The sequence below is a fragment of the Notamacropus eugenii genome, chromosome 2 (genome assembly GCF_028372415.1).
Source record: "Notamacropus eugenii isolate mMacEug1 chromosome 2, mMacEug1.pri_v2, whole genome shotgun sequence".
In the NCBI taxonomy this organism is placed as follows: domain Eukaryota; kingdom Metazoa; phylum Chordata; class Mammalia; order Diprotodontia; family Macropodidae; genus Notamacropus; species Notamacropus eugenii.
The window spans coordinates 370,903,249-370,923,955 of NC_092873.1; the positions used below are offsets into that span (position 1 = coordinate 370,903,249).

Sequence of the window (20,707 nt, forward strand, 5' to 3'; positions counted from 1 at the left end):
AAAGAGTTTAAGCCCTCACTGGAGCTAGAAATCCAGGGATAGGGGAAAGTGGGAGCTGTTGTCTACATAGGGGTCTCTATCTCCTGGGCCAATCAGAAAAGAGGTGATAGGTTCTATAGCCACCCAGCTCTCCCAACACCCCAGCTTTATTCTCCACCCAAGGACCAACAGCCTAGCCTGGGAAGAGGTGTGGAGAGGGAGGGAAAAGATGCCCAGGCCTCCCCAGCTTCCCCTAGGTCTGGCTGGTACCTCCTCCTTCCCTGAGGCTCTGCCACTGAGCCTAGAGTTCTCCTCCACCAGTCGGGCATTCTCACTCTGTGCCTTCCGCAGCTGGAGTTCCTAGTAGGAGTGAAGGCATTCTGGAGATCACAGGGCAGAGAGCCATGACCACCTACTGGGTCTTCTAGCGCCCCCAAACACATTTACACCCAAGTCTGCCTACTCTCATTAATAGCTCTTTGGATCCTACCCTCTCTGGACTGGAGTCCCCTTTTGTATTGTCTCTCCTTGTTCCCAGTCACTTCCTCTCTACCCCACTCCACCCACCCCACCTCCACCCCCCTGGCAGGCCTGGAAAGAAGGGAACTGAAGTCCAGAGAAACAAGACTCAAGCCCAGACTTCTGATTCCAATCCAAAGGCCTAAGATAGTTTAGGGACACTCCTAACCCAGAAGCAAGGGAATGGATGAGATGAACTCTTTGAATCCTGCTAGGAAACACTTGTCCCTGTGTGCTGGATAGGACACACTGCCCCGCCTTGCTGTCCTGCTCACCAGCTCCTCACATCGTCTCTGTTTCTTCCTCACTTCATGCTCAAGGGTCTCCCATTTCTTCCTCTTCTTGCCAAGTTCTAATTCCTGTGGAAATCAGAAATGGGCTTCCACCTGGAAGGATAGGCTCTACTGGCAGCAACACCTCCCACTATGAGGGTCTAAGACAACACCCACTTTCCTCTCTGGTTACCACTAACCCTGGCCACCTCTGCCTTGGCTGAATATTCTGAAACGTTGAGCTCCTGATCCCACCCCTGCCCACTCTCTGCATTAGTCTATTCCTACAGATAATGGGAACAAAGCTCAGGTTAGTGTCTCCATGAAGATACAGCACCCACCCTTAGGCTAGGGTTGGTCCTACCTCCTACTACTCTGAGTTGGGAAAGTATAAAGAAGCACCCCACTAGAGATGAGGCCTGAGAGTTTAGGTTTCTTCTCTCTTATTGGCAGATTATTCATTAGTATGCTCAGGAAAAACATTTTGTTGCTATTTCAACCTGTGGTGGGTTTTTTTTCCATTAAGAATACCCTCTAACAATACCATCTACTCATTCAGACCAGCTCCTGCTCTGCCTCTTACAGAGAGTTGCCTGAGTCACTAAGACATTAAATAATATGCAGAGCCACAAGGTCAGCATGAGTCAGAGGCCAAACCTGAACTCTGCTCTTCCTGGTTTTAAGACTGCCCCTCAATGCAATACTCCCATGTAGCCTTTCTCTGAACACCATGATAATGGCTCTGAGTGGCATATATGACTATTGGCTTTTTCCAGATGGATTGTAGGACCACAAATCAAGGCTTAAAAGGGGCATTTAAGGCCATCTAATCCAAACTCTCTCATTTTACTAAGGAATGTCCATAAAAGCAGTAGGAAAGTAGGCCCCTGAAGGAAATAGTTGGAAGCTGCGGAAAACTCTACTGTTCCTCCTACCTTGAAATGAGAGCCTTCACCTAATTAACTCTAGGTCTAATTATTTTACCCTTTAGTTACTATGAAGACACAATACACAAATTGATGACTTTAGAACCAAGCATTTCCTAGAATTAAAGCAATTTTAAAGGAAACTAGGACCAGGGAGGGGAAAAAAACAATCTTTTTGATATCAGTCTATTCCCAGACCATGAATGTAGTAAATTAAAATCCACAGCAGAGATGCTGTTCAACACTGTCCCATGTCCTTTTCCAAACTAAATTTGTTTCGAAGATACCCATGTGCTCTATAATGATTATTTTGTACAACTAATGAATATGTAGGGAAGTGAAACACTGTCCAGGCCAGATAGACCATACTGAAAGAGATGTTCTCTGCCAAGAACTCTTGCACACACTTCTACTACAGGAAAATGACAATGACATACATCTATGTTCTCTGTAGTCCTAAAAGTACACGTATGTTGGATAGAATCAGTTTCCTCTCTCATGCTGATGTTTCTTGTTTTGGGAAGGATGTTTTACTGGGTTTACTGGGTTTATTTCTTTCCTGCTCTGTCTTTGTTGCTATTTCTTGTTTTGGGGGTGGATAAATTCATGTGTGATTTTTGTTTCCTGTCTCTGTCTCTGTCTCTCTGTCTCTCTCCTTTCCTCTCCCCTCTCTCTTCTCTTCCTTTGTCTCTTCTCTCTCTTCCCTGTCTCTTCTCTCTCCTCTCCTTCTCTCTCTCTCCTTCTCCCCCTCTCCCTAGAGAAGAGCTCAGAAAATATTTTCCCTGTCTTCTTCCCTCCTTCCTACCCCACAACACAGTCTTTCATTTTCTCAGCATTTTCTCACTTTGTCTAAGGCTCAGAAACTCTCTTGCTGCTTTCTTCTCCCCAATCAGAATTTCTCAGCAAGAATGAGCTAGAGGGACCCTTGGATATATTTCTTTCTTGCTTCGTCCTCTGTTCTGCTGAGAGACGTTATGGTATAGGGAGTGCTTAAAGAGGCAAACTTGAAGTCAGGAAGATATGGATTCCACTTCAGCTATTGACATATACTGGCTGCATGACCCTCTTTCCATCACTTAACCTCTCAGTGCCCTAGGCAACTGGAATTTCCTCCAACAAGTTCCCTATACCAAGAAAACATCAGATCCATTCCCAGTCCTTCATCTTCCCCGAGGTACTTTGATAGCCAGCTGTAGAATCCACATCTGTCCCAGTATGTGTGTGTCTGTGTCTGTGTTACTGTGTGTGTGTATGTGTTCTCTCCCTCTGATGAGTCCTGTTCATCTGACCATGTCTCCATTTTCTTTCAATCTGAGGTCTGCTTCATTTACTGTTGGAAGCTATTAAAGTGAAAACGAAGATCTAAGTTTCATTTTGGAGAACAATGGTTTGCATACTTGTTTATATATATAATATATATTTCCTCTGTCTAATAAATTTACAGAAGTCTCAAAGCTCTGATCCTATGTTCAAGTACCACCTCTGACACATACTGGCTGCATGACCTTGACAAATCACTTAACTTCCCTTGCCCACCCCGGGCAACTCTCTCAGACTCTACGTTGGAGACTAGTTGCTGATCTGCTTTAGTAGAGAGAGTTTCCTCACCTGGAGTTCCTTATAGGCAGGGAAATCACAAGACCAGTCTTGATAAAACAAACACACTCCTGTTTTCAAAGAAAACCTGTGTGAGTTGTTGTATGTAAACTATGAAGACTCTTGCCAACACTGAAAGATCCTAAGGTCATTAGACTCTCGGAATATAGGTAAAATTGGGTTCTTAATCTAGAATCAATGGGTAGATTCCAAGAGGTTCATTACATCTTTATTTCATTAACTGACATTTATAATTTCCTTCAATTATGAACGTAGACAACAAAATATGGTTCTGGGGGCCCATAGGCTTCACCAGATGGCCATGGGGGCCATGACACAGAAGAGGTTAAGAATTCCTGGGATAAATGAAACTTATATGTCCATAAAGAGGAGTCTCCATCATGGTCCCTTTTCTCTCAACCAGTTTCTTGCCTTGTAGAATTTAGACCTACTTCAGCCAGCTCAGCTACTATAGTTATCCTTTCCACACTGCAATTTTTCCCATAGTGGTTTCAATATATTGTGGGTTGGCATAAGAAATTAAATAGGAATTATGGGGGGAATTTTGAAGAAGCCACAGGTGACAGGCAAAGGCCAACAGACAACACAGGAAAAAGTTTAGAAATTCAGAAATGCACAAAATATATGTATAGTATTATATAACATCAACATATTTTATCTTTTAATACTATAATCATTCAGAATTCTTCTTTGGTAAGAAGGGAAGGACCAAAAACTTTATGTGGATTTTCCAGATTGAGGGGGTGCTGCACCCTTAGCCCCCATGATGTAGGTAGCCCATTTAGAATTCTGGTCATAGTAATTAAATATGGACTTTTATATCAATGTAAGCTTTACCAGACACGTCCCTCATAATAAGGAGGAAGGTGGTGGAAATAGAGAAATCAGTCTGGAAAGATAGGGGCCAGAGTGTGATAAATTCTAATATCAAACTCAGGAGTGATTTTGCTTTATTAGCCTAAAGGCAAAAAGGAGCCAGTGGAGTTTCTTAAGAAGGAGAATAATGTAGTCAGAATGGAATTTTAGGAATACTGTTTTGGAATCTCATTACTCTCATTTTTCAGCTGAGGAAACTGAGGTACTGAGAAGCCCATGCACACAGAACTTCTAGGAGTCTGAGGCAGCATTCGAACTCAGGTCTTTTCACTCTTAAGACCATCACCTATTCCAATATGCCAACCTACCCGCTCTCAAACAACATCATAGGATGTTTGGAGTTAGAAAGAACTTCAAAAGTCTTTGAGTCTGCCCATTTCTTTTATAGATATGGAAACTGAGGCCTAGCAGATTCAAATAACTTCCCCAAGGTCACACAGATAAGTAAGCAGCACAAGCCAGCTCAAATCTATAACAGAATTTGAACCTAGGTACTCTGAAATCAACTTAGCATTGATTTCAGCTGTTTCTTTTTTGGAGCAAAGAGGGGATGGGCAGAATTGGGGAGAAATAGGGTCTAGACCTAGTAAGGAACTCCTAGGGTGGAAGCTCCCTTCCTCACGCTGATTGATAGCTCATAACTTTGAACAAATAAATTACATATTGCCCCCTACCAAAATAATAAATAAATGAATTTGAACTCTCCCTTACTACCTAATCAAACCATGCCTCAGTTTAACTGGGGATAATGACTTTCTTTGCCCATCTCTGCCATCAGGCATAGTGAACGACCCTAACCCTGGGACTGTAAAATGGCCTTCAATGCTGGTCCTATTTCTGCCTGAGGTCATTTCTTGGTAGAGAAAGAAAATGGCAAAGGCAGGAACTCAGACTCAGATTGAGTAGGGCTCAGACTCTCCAAAGGATGAGAGCCAAGTCTCTCCTGATGAAATCCTGATAGAATGAAGATACAGTCACCCCCACTGGGCCCTGCTTCGGATGCCAGTGGGCACCCATGTCGCCATAGCCAAGAAAAAGTATGAGAGGTCGGGACAAGGCTCTAGAAGTTATGATGGTCCCCATATCACTGTGTCATCACTTAGATAAATAGATAATCTCTCACAGACCCTGAGATGTTAAGTGATTTTTCGAACATCATGGAGTCAGTATGTCAGAAGCAGGACATAGCACCCAGGATCAGAATTCTGGTTCTCTCTGTCCACTATTACAAGTGTCTCTCTAAATTCCCAACTCCAAATGAGGGAGAATCAAGGAAATATAAAGCCAGAATTCTGTTCCCAAGGCCTCAAAAACATCAGTATAATTAAACCCAATACTAGTCACCCCCAGAGTTCACAAAGGTCCCACAAAGCTCACCAGTTGTTTGACCCTCTGCTGGCTTTCTGGCTCTGTTAATGAGACCCCTTCCAGTAGGATATCCACATCATCCTGGGGTCTAGCCAAGGGCACTGCCTGGAAATAGCCAGAAGAATTTGACCCTTCCTACAGAACAGGCTGGTCCTTTAGTCAGTCTGCCCTGCCCATGTCCAGCCTGAACCTGGAAGGTTCTGACCAGACCTCACAGACAACATGAGGTCACCATTTGGGGTTGGAGAAAGGGAAGAAAGCCTGCATCTTCTCCTAGGTTTTATCCATTACTAGTTGTGTGACCTCCAAAGAGATTCTTTCCTTCCCTGGACCTCATATTCCCCATCTTTCTCAGAAGGGATGCCCTACTCTGCCTCCCAGGGCAAATGGGAGGCCTAAGTGCTTTGAGATCTTAACAAGTACTTTGGGTCCTGAGAGACCATTCTTGCTTTCCAGGTCACCATTTCCCATTTTAGCTATTTCTCCTTGTCCCCACCCCCTAACCTGTATTAAATAAGATTTTGTCCTCTCCTAAGTGCCCTTCAGCAGACTGCAGAAAATTTGGAGGATGATTTGCCTGCCACTTCAAGGCTTTGGGACCCTTTTAGAGCTGAGGGAGGAAGACTCAGTATAGAGAAGGATCAATTAATAATAACAGCTAGCATTTATGTACCACTTTAAAGTTTACAAAGTGCTTTCTGTGTATTAATTCATCAGATCCTCACAGAAACCCTGAGAGATAAGTGCTATTATTATCCCACTTTTACAGATGAGTAAACTGAGTCAAACAGAAGTTATGTGACTTGCCTCAGGTCACACAGCCAGTATGAATCAGGATTCAAGTTCAGGTCTTTGTGACTCCAGATTCCACACTCTATCCAAAGCCCTTTCCAATCCTTGTCTCCCACAACCACCAGAACCACTTCTTTTTGCCCAACCCCCCTCTACCTGGATTCCTGAGTCAGATCTCCCCTCAGGACCACTTCTCTGTTTCCCCAGGGAACAGGCCCAGCCCTAATCAAACACCCAGGGAGTGAAAAGCTGGGGAAAAGCCGCAGATCCTCCAATCTGAGCCTTCAGCATCTTTTCTCTCTTCACCCAGCTTGGTCACCATGGGGTTAATGATGTACCAAGTCTAAGTCAGTCAGAAGGGAGTGAGGGTAAGCAGGGCTGGACTGTTTCTTTTGGGAGCCTGCCACCTCTCCTCCCCTCAGCTCCCACCAGATCCCCAAAGCTTCCACTATGTCCCTTTCTTGTCCCTCAGCTCCTGTGGGGCATGGGGGCACAGGAAACCCTCAAGTTTCTAAGAAGGGTCAGACTCTGATGTGGGACTCGGGCCCTCCCCTAATTCCCTCAAGGTGTCTCTAACCTCTCCAACTCATTCCCTATCCCCATCCCTCCCCATCAGCTCCTACCCAGCCCTCTGCCCAACACAGCTGGACTTGCCCCCCATGGTCCTAGCTCTGTGGGAGAGCTAGCATCACTGTTCCTGGGAGATTGGCTCCTACCTGGAGCTGAGACTGAGCACAGGATAGGGCACAGGGCAAATGCCCCTCAGAGCACTAATGCCAAAGATGCCTGGGCAACTGTGGGAAGCCAGGCCACTGGTGCTGGAGGAAGCGTCCCAGGCAGCGGGCTCAGCCCAGAGAGCGGCTGCCACGGCAACCAGAGGGATTTACTGGGCTATACCACTCAGCTCGGGGGGAGAGGGAGGAGGAAGGAGGACAGAGGCCTGGCTGGTTCAATTCAGCTCAGCTATTGGAAAGCTAGGGATGAACACATAGCAGCCTCTAGCCATGGCTGGATAGAGAATTAAGGCTGGATGATGCCTGGGACTTCTCCCCTCCTAGCTTGGGGACAGCAGCAGGGACACTCATCAGAGCATTATCTGGAGGTAATTAGGAAGGGGATAATAGAAAAAGAGGGATCTAGCTGACCCAGGGAGATGTGGGAAATTACAAGACTGGACCACAGAGAGGCAGGGAAGATGTCAGAAGATGAAAACCAGTGTCTTTGAGGAAACTGGGCATGGACTGGAGGGAGGGGGGCATTGCTGAGCGGGGGCATGCTACTCTGTCCTGCTTTGTAATCCTCTATTTCCCTAAGGGAACTTCCAGGCCCTCAGCTGATCTCATCTCTTCATACCTCCAGTGTGGAAGGCTGGGAGCACAGGGTCGTGATGGAGGCTGGCAAGATCCTAGGGTTCTCCCCTTCCTCCACCTGGTCTCCCTACCTGAGGAGATGGGGATCCTTATTGACATCCCCCAGGATCTGCCTCCTGCTCAGGGTTCTCACCTCCCCAGGGGCCCCAGGAGCAGGGGGCAGCACAGTAGTGTCCAGGGAACTGGGGGACCCTGTCAGGGGAACCTCCTGCAAATTCCTCAGTGCGATCTGCCGCTGCAGCCTCAGAACCTCCTGCTGGGATTCCCGAAGAAGCCGGTCAAAGTCCCACACATTCAGCCATTGGGGGCCTTCCTGCCACACAGAATCCGGATACCATCAGGAGAGTGAGCAGACAAGGTCTCAGGTCTTGTCCACCCCCCACCCTCCAAACCCTCATTTCTCCTGAGCTGTACTCCAGTTTCCACATGGCATAGTCCAAGATTCCTCCTCCTGTCACAGTCATCCCCATACCCGGAGGTTCTGCCCTCCTTCTTCAGGCTTCTCTATTCATCTGACACTCCTGCCTCAGTCTCAGGAAAGCTTCTCACATTGTGAACCCCACTCCCCTTTTCACAAGCCATGTAGGATAGGAAAGGCTGGCAGGGGGGTACGGGATTCTGCTCAGTGAGGGATAAGTATGTTCATAAGTTCACATCTGCACATAGTTTTCCACACGTTCATATAAAAATATATATACACATACATATATAGTTCCATGTCACATACATGTCTTTGCATACATGTTTATAGCTACATTGATACATTCCTATGTGGGCATCTGCGAAGCACACACATGCATATATTTATGTTCATTCATCTAGCAAATTGGGTGTTACCAACCCCCCCCCCAGGAGTGAAGCTCACTTATCCCCCATGGCTCAGGGCCCTCCTTTCCTCCCCTCCCACCTGGGCTGTGACTGGGAGAACCCACTCCCCAGCATTCTCCATCTTCTGCCAACCTTCACATCACATTAGCATCTTATCAGCATTCTAATTATAAGATAGGCTCTGAGTAGAGTTAAGGGAACAAACAGGAACCTCTTGGTGGAGACAAGAGAGTAAAAGGGATGAAAGACGAACCAGGGAGAGGGTCTGTTCTGTGCCCACTCCTCCCATGCCCACCATACCTTGCCCTCAGAGCTAAGTCGTGCTTGAAGCTCCTGACACTGCCTCTGCAGGTGAGCAATCTGCTTGTCCTTGGCCAGGAGGGCACTAGCTGTCTCACTGAGGTCACGGGCTCGTTGACTGGCCAGGGTCTTCCTGGTCAGCTCTAGGCTGGCACCTGGACGGGGCATGGGAGCATTCACCTGTCCAGAGGCCAAGAGTTTTCTTGTTAAAAGCTGGCTCCTTTTGACCCTTGTCCTGGTGCTTACGATGCCCCACCCCAAATGGGAGAAAGGATAGAGGTAATATGAGAATCCAGAAGTTTGGGTTTGGCAGAGGCCTGCCCCCACTGGCTCCCCCAGAATGAATTCTTCTTAGACTGTGATGTATGGGCAAGAGATACTCTTCCCAGAAGGATGACCCTCAGATTTCAGGTTAAGGAGGAGGTGTTTCCCCACATACTAAGCAGGCTTGAAAGAGTTAATGAAGCAATAACTAAGCCTGGGAACAGCTGGGAAGCTAGAACAGCTAAAATAGGGCTGCTACACTGATGGGTGCTCCCTCACACAAATACACACATGTACCCAGCAGTACTCCAGCAGGCCTCAACATCACAGTCAACTCAGATGAGAATCTGGGCATCCTACTCCAAGTTTTGTACAGGGAAAAGGATGATCTTTGACCTCTTAGACCATCCCCCAGAGACCCCAGCCCTCTGAAACTAGAGCCTCCTAGATTTTATCACTCTTTCATTTTGTCACTTCTCATTTTCTGTTTTTATCTAGTTTCCCCTCGTCTCCCAATTCCTGTATTTTCTTGTCAATCAAGACCACTCCTATTATCAGTTTCTTAGCCATCCACTGTCTCATCTCCTTGTCCCATAGTCCGTCAGTCTTCCAATCCCCAGGCTCTGCAGCCCTCAGCTCTCTCATCCCTCCAGCTTCTATCCCTCACCATGAGTAGGTTGGCTTCCTGAAGCTTGTGGGCCCTCTCTTCTAGCCGTTTGGCAATGACTGCCAGTTCTGCATTCTTCCTCTTCAATCTCCTCACCTTCTCCTCTGTCTCAGGAAAGCTGCTTTTTCGCTGGAAGTAGACCCAAGATTTAGTAGAATGGAGAGGTCTCATAGCATCTATCCCTACCAACTAACTCTTACACTACTCCCCTGGTTTCCTGCCTCCAGCCCCAAAGCTCTGTGGGACTTGGAGTCAACAGCTCACCCTCTCTGGACCTTGGTATCTGAGAGGAGGAAGACACCTCTCTCTCCAAAGGTAGTTGGTAAGGGATGGGGATAGGGCCTATTCACTCCCCCTGCCACCCACTCCCACCTTAAAGCCTTTCCCTTCCTCCCCAAGGCTGCCCCATGCTCAGGTTCCTCCAACCTCTCACCAGCTGTTGATTCTCCTCCTTCAGGATGGCACATCGACGTTGCATTTCACCCAGAGCCCTCAGCAGTTCCATGTTAGGCCTCACCCCACAACCTGAATCCAACCAGGTCTGACATAGGGAGAAGAAGGCATGCAGGCCTCAGAGAGAGCCCTCCCTCTCAGCATCCAGGCTGCTCCCCGTTCCAAACACCACCACTGCCACCTTTTACTTGTTGAGCCAGAGTTTTAACCTGGGATCTATGGATAGATCTCAGGATGGATAGGTCTGTGAACTAGGATGGGGGAAAATGAAACTTATTTTCATTCATCTCCAATTGAAATTCAGCATTTCCTTAAATTATTATTATATATGAGTCCCTGAGAAGGAGAGGGGTCCCTGACACAAAAATGGTAAAGAGCTCCTGTCACAGGGTCTAAAGAAAGCCAGAAGACAGGAGTGGGGAGGGAGTCCTTTTCCCCAAGAACTTTGACCTCTCAAGGAAGTTCAAAAGCAGAACAAATGGAAAAACGACGTTTGCCTTAGTATTCTCTACCCTCCTGATCCAACACTGGTGCCCTTTGACCCCCGAGCCCTTCCTGCTACCATTATCCCATACTCACTCCCATTGTCCTGGAAAAGCCCAGCTTCAAGGCAAAAACTGGGAGATGGGGGTGGACATGGGGATTCTGGCCCTTATCTTTTTCATGGCTCTCTCAATTCTCCATCTCTGCACACTGCTGGATTTTCCACCAACTCTAGCCCTTTTCACCAACCTCCTAGCTGTTCCTCAGAAACATTGTCCCCAGTCCCAGACTCTATGACCTTCTGGGCCTCCTAATAGATTTGCCCCATCCCCTATTGCCTCCCTGAACTCCACCACCCCATTCCCTCTAAGCTTCCCTCCCACTTTCTTCTCCCTCTCTCCAAGAGCTAAGCATCCCTATGGAGGCAGAAAGCCTAGGGAATGTGAGGGTTGTAAAGAAAGATAGAATGAGGCAGAGCCAGACAGTGCCAATCAGGGAAAGGGTCAGACCCAGAGAGACAGACTGCTATCAAGACAAGGAGATGGGCAGAGATGGGCAAATAGCATCACCTAGTCAGACTCAGAGCTACACTGACAGAGACCCAGAGAGATAGGGCCTAAAGCAGAGAAGGTATGACAGATGCAGAACCAGGCTCCCAGACAGGGAGGGAGAAGGAGACGCAGTGGGGCTGCAGCTCTAGCTAATGCCATGTGCTAAAACTGAAATGGCATCAGTGAGGGGCCCTAAACCCTCACCCTCTCTACTCCCTCCAAGCCCCTCTGACCCCAGACCTTCCAAACAACCTTCTTACCTGGAGAGAATCCACTGGCTCCCAACACTGTGGCCTCCTCCTGATGGATCCAGGGCTCTCTGGGAGTGGGGTGGCACTCAGGAGGCTGTTTGCTTTGGGCGACACAGCCTCTTCCCCTCCAGATGGAGTATCCTCCATCTGTCCAGGGCTCCCAGCCTCTCCTGGTTCTAGGTTCTCCTCAGGGTCCAGCTCTTCAGCCTCCAAAGCCACCAGGGCATCACCCCACATTGGAGCTGTGCTCCCTGGCATACCCCCTGGGTTTGGGGCCCAGCCAGGCCAAGTGGGCAATGCCTGTGGCTCCATTGCTCCTTGTTCCCCTTTCTCCCTTGATGGGGAGAGGAGGGCTCAGATCCTCTGTGGCACTGCAGGACCCCAGGGCCAAAGGCCAGGGGCATCACCCCCCAAAATGAGGGTACATCGTAGGGTCATATTGGGCCAGGACCACTTCTTCTCTGGTCAGTCTCCTGGTTCCACCACACTCCGTCCAAGATCCAAGGTCGGCAGCGAGAGATCTTTCCTGCTACAAAGACAAGCCGAGCTGCTGGAATTGAAGCTGGGGTTTGCGTGTGAATGTGCGCCAGTCTCCGTGTGTGAGCAAGAGAGGGTGTCCCTGTGGGGGCAATGTGAGGAGGCCAGAGACAGTTTACCTGGATGAAAGCATGGGTCTCCCTGTGCAGATCAATGGCAGTAGATGTTGGGGGTGTCTTTGTGTGTGTGTGTGTGTGTGTGTGTGTGTGTGTGTGTGTTGTTGGTGTGGATTAGTAGGAGGGTGTTGCTTTCATTAATTGTATTTGCATGTGTGTCAATGTCCCTGTATGACAGCGCCCTTATATGCTTTCATGTGTGTAGTTCAGTATCTTTGGGTCTAGCTGATCATCTATCTGCATAGGCTTCGGTCCCTTCTTCACAGCACAGACCAGGCTCTGTTTTGGGCTGGGGGCGGGGGTGACGCTGGTTGCCTGCCCGGCCCCCTTCTCTCTCTCTGTCTGTCTCTGCTCTGTTCTGTGGCTCTTCTGGGTCCTAAGGAGGCCTGGGATGATGTGCTGCCTGCCTCATAGTCTCTCCCTTAGAAGTAAATGGTTCAGCTCTAAGAAATCCTGAGTTCCCCAACAGCTCCCTGTGCCTCAAGGTCCTTGGTATGGAAGAGGGTCCAAGCATTGGGCTGTGCATGGAGATAGGGGGATAAAGAATGCTCCCCTCCCCCTCCTCCCCTCCTCACCAGCCAGCCAATGGAAAGCCAGCTGCTGGTTTCCATGGTGATGGCGCTGCAATAGTAGGCAGGATAGATAGGCAGGGTCGGAGGCTGGGGGACTGGACAGTCCGTTGCTCCTGGGATCTGCTGCTGAGGACACATTACAACACACATTCACACTACTGCTTCCAGAGCACTCTGGGAAAGGGATGGGACGGGAAGAGAAAGGAACTGGAATGCAACCCATACCTGTCCCTTCCCTCCTCCCTTGCAGCAGAGAGGTCTGAGAGACAGTAGTGAGAGGAACAGAAAGACAGAAAGAGATAGAGAAGACAAGAGAGAATGAGGAGGAGGGAAAGAGGGAAGGAGAGAGACACACAGAGAGAGAAAGAGACAGAGAAACTGAGACAGAGAGACAAAGACAGAGAGAGAAGTACTAAAAACTGGAAAGGCAGACAAACAGGCTGAGAGACTAACAGAGAAATGGAGATAGAAATAGAGAGAAGGAGAAACAGAAATCCGGGAATCCTTCACAGCTCTGTCTGTCTAGATCCTACACATTCTGGGAGAAAGTCCACATCCTCTTCAGTTCTTGCCTCTTTCATCTCTAACTTCCAGGAAGCCTCCCCTCCTATCTGCTCTCCATCCTCACTGTAGTTGGAAGTCGCTGTGGGTCAGGGATCTGGGAATACACTTCTACCCCTATGTGGAATGAAGAGGACATCATATAGAGTGGTCTGGTGGGAGAGTGGGCACACATGTGGACTGGATTATGGAGTTCACATCAGCATAGGGGTTCCTTGAGATTAGAATAGTATCCACTATAATGGGGGCAGCTCTTCTCCATAGGTATCCCCTCTTTTCCCTCTCCATGCGCCCTCACGTGGCATTCTGAGGAACAGACAACAGCCGCCTGGGGGGTTTTCTCAGAATGGGTGATTCTGATAAATTAATGTTGGTGTCACTAGGAAAAGAGGGAAGGGACTGTGTTTGTGTGTGTATGAATATAATAGTGTGTGTATTAATGGGCCACTGTATAAGTATGTCAACGTATGTGTATGTATCCATGTGTGTCAAAGTGTATATATAAACACATACATACATACATGTGTGTCAATGTGCACACGTGTGTCTATATATTTGCAGAAACATTATGGTATGATGTAGAATGGGAGTCGAGAAGCCTTTAGGTTCTCTGGGGGACACTTTCCCCCTCTACACCTTAGTTTCCTCATTTTACAAATGAGGAAAATGAGATTGGACTAGATGTCCTCTAAGGTCTCTTAACCCCAAAGTTTCATTTCTGTACTAGAGCCTCATGTGTTTTATTATTTCCTCTGGGGCTTTGGAGTGAGAGCTGGGAGGGGGAGAAATAGCATTCCCTAGTGGATGTGTATGATTTTCACTTGCTAAGGTGGCCCTTGGCCCTGGCGGGGGGCAATATTGGGTAGAGGGGGAGCAGGGACAGGGAGTCATAGTTCTACTGGGTCCTAGTCCTTGCCCCTTTCCCACTCTCCTGACATCCTACTGTCCTGAGCTTGTCACTTGCACCCAACCAGTATAGACTCTGTCCTTCTTACAAGGGGCTCGCTCAGCCCCAGGTGGGCTTGCCCCCTTCCCAACCCACCCCATCCTACCCCAATGATCAGCACTCTCTTCAGAGGCAGCAGAGAGGAAGTGAAATACTGCTGGACCTCCACAATGATAGTGTCAACTGCCCCCATCTCTGCCCTTCCTCCAGTTACCAACCCCAACGTGCTCAAGGATCCTGGAGTGCCCACCACGTGCGTTGTGTCTGATTCTCATGGCTGCCCCTCTTGATCAAACCCCCAGTCACTCAACCACTATCACTGTCCCACCAGTAACATAATCCTCAGACGACAAGGAAAGGAGGAAATCAGTTCTTTATTAGTTGGAGGTCAGGGACACAATCTTCGATTCCTTCCCCACCCCCATCTCTTCTTCCTCCTCCACTCCTGAGGCTTCTGGCTCCGTTGAGCCTCAGGTCCTTGAGAATTACATTTTCAAGCTTCTCTTGGGGATCTTCCCCAAATGTCAGGTAGACCCCACCTTCCCAGCATGCCCATATTCCTCTCCCCACAGAATGCCACTGAAGGGACCACAAGGTACTGCCAGGGGTAGAAGGAAAAAGGGAAAGGACTCCTAAAATTTATGGACTCTCCTCTGACCACCGGAGAGTCATCCACTTAACAGCAAAGGTTGTCAAGGATGAGTTTCTTACTCAACCCTTAATTGTCATTAGGGACACTAGGCTGGAGCACAAAATGACCCGGGGATGGTGTGGGTCATTGGGGAAGTTATTTACCTGATCCTTGGTGCCACTAGGCTGAGAGTCCAGAAGAGGGGTGGCGAGGGTGACCGATGGCGCGTCTCCGAAGCCCACAGTACACTCATCCATAAAGTAGGAAACACTACACCCTACATTGCTGTTAGTAGTGCTTTCTACTTTATGGGTGACTGCACTGTCTGTCTGTCTGTGTCTGTCCAGCTGGTGAGACTGCCCTCTTTCTCCTTCTGCCACCTGCTTTGAGAGAGACCCCAACTCCACCCCTACCCCAACCCTTACCTTTGTCCCTCTTTCGAAAAGGTCTTCCTATTTCTAGTACCCCTTCCCTAGCTATAGACTTCTGGGCCACTCCAAGAAGTGCAACTAGGGCAGTGAGGGGACCCGCCCTGGGCCTCATGGGCAGTGACTCAGCATGGCGCTCATCCTCCCCTCCTCTCAACCTCCCCCGACTTCCTCTTTGGGCACATCTCCTATCCTCCAAAGCAACCCCCACCCCTACCACCCGCAGACATTTTCTGGCAGAAACAGATGTAAACAGTGGCTCCCATGACACTTCACCCCAATCTCACCAAATTCTCACCCCATTTCAGGAGTAGTCCTTACTGACTTACCCTTTTCCCCAAGAGCACTTTCCTTAACCAGCATGAAGGACGCAATCTCCTCCACAAGGCCTCCCCCAGCCAGACCTCCCTGCCTGGCTCTGTTCTCCCATCCCTGCTTATTCTTGGAGGTCTCAGTCAAAGAAACCCTTAGACTCTTGTACTCTGTGGCTCCCTGATTGGCCCCTCTACCAGGCGCGAATCCTGGGCGCCACCGATGTGGCCATCTTGGGTGGAGGAAGTCATAGAGGAGTCTGCCTCAGGAAGGGCCATGTGCCTCTCTGCTGTCCCCCTTTCCCATCACAAAGCCTCTCTCTGACACCCACCCTCTGGACCTCACTGGGTATCTCTGCCACTAAGGATTTCTGCCACTTCTTTCTCCATTTCTAGGGCCGAGAGGCATTTTTCCACCCTCATCCCACACAAGGAGCAACTTCCTCCTCTGTTCTCCTCTATCTCCCCCAAAAAGTGGAATCTTAATTCAAACCTGCAGCTCCAAGGGTCCTGAAACCTTGGTTCCCTGGCTCCTCCCCTCCTTAGCCTGACAACTCAAGACTGCCTGCCCTTCCAGGGTTCCTCTACTTGCCAGCCTCTTTCACTCTTTCTGCCCTAACTCCTAGTGCCTTGGAGTGTTTCCCTAAACCATCCCTCCTCCCCCACTCTCCTGCCCCAGACCTTCCTTCTCTCTTCAAGGTCTGTCCCAGGCCCAGCTTTTTTCTCTAACCTTCATCTTCCCCCCATATTTGTGAAATGAGGAGAAGAGAGAGAATGGGGTACCCGTTGAAACTTACCTTGCGGCACTACCATGATAGAGTGGATGAGGAGTCGCCAGTGTGCTCCAAGCACTGAAATGGGGTGCTCTACTCAGAGGGCACAGCTTATAACCCCACGGACCACGTGGGGCTGACCACAGAGTGATCAACCACCCACAGGGCTGCTGACTCCACCCCCCTCATTCTACCCCCACCCCCAACCAGGCAGTCGGCCCCAGGAGATTAGAGAACTCCTCCCCCCACCCTAGTCCCTGGGTTGGCAAGACACACTGACAGGAAACCAGTAGCAATGCTGGGTCCTGGGGAGAGCAAGGAGGGGGGGGGGGGGGAGGGTAGCAAAGGATGCACATACTCTGGGTAGGTAGCATCAAAAGACCCTAGACCATAGGACCCTGCTCCTTCCCCTCGTAGTACCTGGCAGACACCCAGGGCCGCCGTTTTTTCACTCTATTGCTAAGTGATATATAGACCTGGCTATACCTCATCCGAAATCGGGAAGAAGGCTTCCAGAGGGCACATGGACTCATGGACTCATGGTGGAATAAATCCTAGAATGGAATAAAAACCTTGACTCCCAATATGAGGAGATACCTTTCCTCCCCAGGCTCCTCCAGCACAGAGACCAGAGAGATCTCTCAACTCTCTTGTCCAGAAGTGACACCTAGAGCCAAGGTGACGGACCGAGTGGCCAGAAGTCTAAGTCTATTACTGCTAGACAACCTCAGTCAAAATATTTCACTCTCTGGGTCTCAGTTTCCCTCAGTAATTGAACTGGAGCATAAGGTGGGGTGGGAGAAGGAAAGATAGGAGATTATCCCACTATGGGGCCACAGGGGAAAAAAGGGTCAGATGAGTCCTGGAATAGAGGCAGGAACCCAGCTCAGGGCCCTTCTCCAAGCATGGAAGGGGGTGGGGGATGGATAACAGGGCAAGGAAAAGTAGATGCGGCCTCAGGAGGAAGGGATTGGAGGCCCGTGGGACAGCTTGAGGTACAGATCAAGGGTCCCCAACTCGGTATTCCCTGTAGGACTCCTTTGACCATCTCTGGAACCAAAGGAATCCTAGCCTAGGAACATCTTCTCCTAGCCAGAGCCCCCAGAAGTCCTTCCAATGTACATCTTTCCCTCTTTGAGAGGAATGAGTCAGGTTGGTGCTCAAGGAGGTTGGGGGTTGGCAGAGATACCTGAGGCAGGTGTGGGATGGTAGAGGACTGGGTCTGAAGAGAGTGTCATTTTCTCTCTGGACAGCACAGCGTTGAATCTGTCCTCTCCTTTCCCTGCAGCTCCCAGTCCTGACTGGCCCCCTAAGGTGGCAAATGGAAGCGGGCAAATATAATAAAGATGAGGTGCTTAGGGGAGAAAGTGGGCAAGAGGGAAGATGGGTGAAGGTTTGGGGTAACTGAAGTGAGAAGCTGTACCCCACCCACCCACACACTCCCCATCCCCAGGAAAGGAGAGAGGAAGAGACTCCTGGGTGAGCTCAGGGGAGCAGCAGGTGGGGGAGGGGCAGGGCTCAGCGGATGTGGGCACCAGGCCGGAGAGCCCGCCCACCTGCCCACCCCACCCCCTTCTCTCATGGGGGGGCAGGGAAGACGACAAGAGGCAGGAAGCAGCCCCAATGTAGGGCCCCACCCCCACCCCCGAGGGTGGGGGGAGAGAGCACGAAGTGGAGGAAAGAGATGGACATCTTAGCTGAGCTGGGGATACAACAGCCATGCTGAAGAAGGCTACCTGGGACCCCAACTCTATTTATCCCATTCCCCCAGTATCTCAAAACACAAGTTTAAGACTGTGGGCACTGTGCAACTGGGAGAAATCAATTCTGGGGAGATCTTCAAGAGAAGGTGAGAGTCTCTAAGGATCCAGAGAGAGGGGAGAGCCTCTAGAAAGACCAAGTACTCCTTTGCACGAGTCCATGGGACTCGAGGGCAAAGGAGGTAGGATTACAACCAAAAATCACCTATCCAAAAATCACCTTTGGCTCCCCGACTCTGCACAGCCTTTCCACCTCAGCTCTCAACTCGATGTTCCCAGCACCCCTTCCTGAGAGGTTTCTCATTCACACATACAGATGAGAGGACTGACCAGCTTGATTCCCCTACGCCACAGTCACTACACCTCTGGTACCATCCCCTCCCAGAACTCTAAGGTGGAAGAAAGGTCACAGGATAGAGAAGAAAGAGAATCAAGACTTGGATGGAGCACGGAATCATAGATTTAGACCTGGAAGTGACATTGGAGGTCACTGAGGCCAATCTCCTCATTTTACAGATGAGGAAACTGAGGCCTCAGAGAAGTTAAATTATTTTCTCCAGGATCACATAGCTTTAATAAGTATCTGAAGCAACATCTGAACCCAGGTCTTCCATCTAGCTGCCTTATAACAGGACAGAGGTCATCTCAGGTCTTGCAAGCTAGGGGAAACGATGATGGTGAGGGAGTAGAGAGAATTGTAAGGCTAGTAGGTCATATGGAATAGAATCAGTCATGCATAAATGGGGTACTGCTCCTTTAAGAGACCCCCTCACTCCCTACCCCAGACCCTGGGTGGAGGGGAAGTGGCTGCAAGGAGTGATAAGGGGGATAAGAGTATCATGTTTGCACAGTAACCAAGTTTCAGGACTCCCACCCCTCAGACACTCTTTCTCTGAAGTGTCCTTTTCCCTCAAGGAATCAGCCCAAGGTCCCCTCAGCAAAACTTCTTCTTGACCTTCTCCAAAAAGTGGTTCCCTCCACCCTAAGTACTACCCTGGACAGGATCCCTAGAAAGGCTGAAGAAAAGAGGAAGACATCTAGGAGTCCCATAGGAAACCAGAACTGGGAGGCACCTTAGGAATAATCTAATCCAGCCCCTTCATTTTACAAATGGAAACAACTAAGGCCCAGGAAAGGTCAGAGACTTGTCCAAGGTCATACAACTAACAAGCAAGAGAATCAAAATTGAAACCCAATTCTCGATGTTGACCAGGTATGCTGGAGTCAGTTCCAACTGGTTCTGCAGAGCTGGTTGTTAAATTTTCAGTATGATCATTTACACTTCAGAAATTGCCCAACAGTACAAATTGATTTATCTTGATTTATCTTTGTTGTTGTTGGTTGTCTCAGCTTAAAGAAAGTGATGGGGAAATTGCTAACAAAGCAGTTTAAACTTTAAAGTGTTTCCTGCACACACATTTCCCACCCTACCCCCCAGTTGGTTGTTAAACGTTTACCAGAATATCTCTGATTATTGACTTGACTTCTACAGACTACCAACTCAGCATTCTTTCTTCTGTGACACTCTCTCTTTATAACATGACCCTTTTTGTTTATACTCCATTCCTCTTCTTCTGCAAATATGTGTGGAGAAGACTTTGGAGGATCTCAAGAGTAACTTGGCCCAACCAGCTGCAGCAGGTTCCACAAAGCTGGAAAGACTTCAAGTACAGATCCTTAGTCTGATGGCCAAGGTCATCAGCAGAAGAATGGCCACTGAGTGAAGAATTTTCTTCAGCCACAACCCACAAAATGAATCGTCTAACTAAGGAAAAAAGACCCTGGTGGATGAAATCACAACTCCTTGATGTATTGAAATCTATATAAAAACCTTTACAGGAATCCTGGATTCTAATCCTGGCTCTGACACCCATTAGCTTGTGTGATCTAGAACAAATTTCTATTCCTCCCTAAGCCAAAATTTCCTCTAACATTCACTAATTCTCAGGGGTCACTCTTAGTCTCCACCTCCACTTCCCATCTTCCATAGTATCCCCAGGGTAAATATAGGCATTGCGTGTACCCATCCCTTCCTAGTTCTCCCTACTCTACCTCAGCACCTTAGGCATATCACCTGCCAGTTTTCTGAGGAAGGCCCCAAACTGACACCTGCTTCCCCTGCAGAACCTCCCCATACCCTACCTTGACTTTTGTTAGGAGTTTCATTATGTTCCAAATCTTTTCTCCCACCCATCCCTCCCTCCCCAAGATGTCAAGCAATTTGATGTAGGTTATACATGTGCAATCATGTAAACCTATTTCCACATTAGTCATGTTGTGAAAGAAGAAATAGAACAAAAGGGAAAAGCCATGAAAAACAAACAAAAAAAAGTAAAAGCAGTCTACTTTGATCTGCATTCAGACTCCATAGTTCTTTCTTTGCATGTGGAGAGCATTTTCCATTATGAGTCATTTGGAATTGTCTTGGATCATTGTATTGCTGAGAAGAGCTAAGTCTATCGTAGTTGGTCACTACACAACGTGGCTGTTACTATATACACTGTTCTCCTGGTTCTGATCACTTCACTCAGCATCAGTTCATGTAAGTCTTCCCAG

The 20,707-nt window shown here is 48.6% G+C and overlaps 1 protein-coding gene across 1 annotated transcript in view; it reads right to left on the reverse strand.

Annotated features, from left to right (window-relative positions):
• The window catches only part of TSPOAP1 (TSPO associated protein 1), a 42,531-nt gene extending 26,007 nt beyond the window's left edge, over window positions 1-16,524 (reverse strand). The window contains 8 exon segments of the mRNA XM_072646832.1: window positions 250-339; window positions 774-857; window positions 7,853-8,032; window positions 8,848-9,027; window positions 9,779-9,907; window positions 10,212-10,319; window positions 11,526-11,861; window positions 11,864-16,524. Of these exon segments, the coding sequence (XP_072502933.1) occupies window positions 250-339; window positions 774-857; window positions 7,853-8,032; window positions 8,848-9,027; window positions 9,779-9,907; window positions 10,212-10,319; window positions 11,526-11,861; window positions 11,864-11,920 (1,164 nt within the window). The 5' untranslated portion in view covers window positions 11,921-16,524.
• Window positions 16,525-20,707: the final 4,183 nt, after the last annotated feature.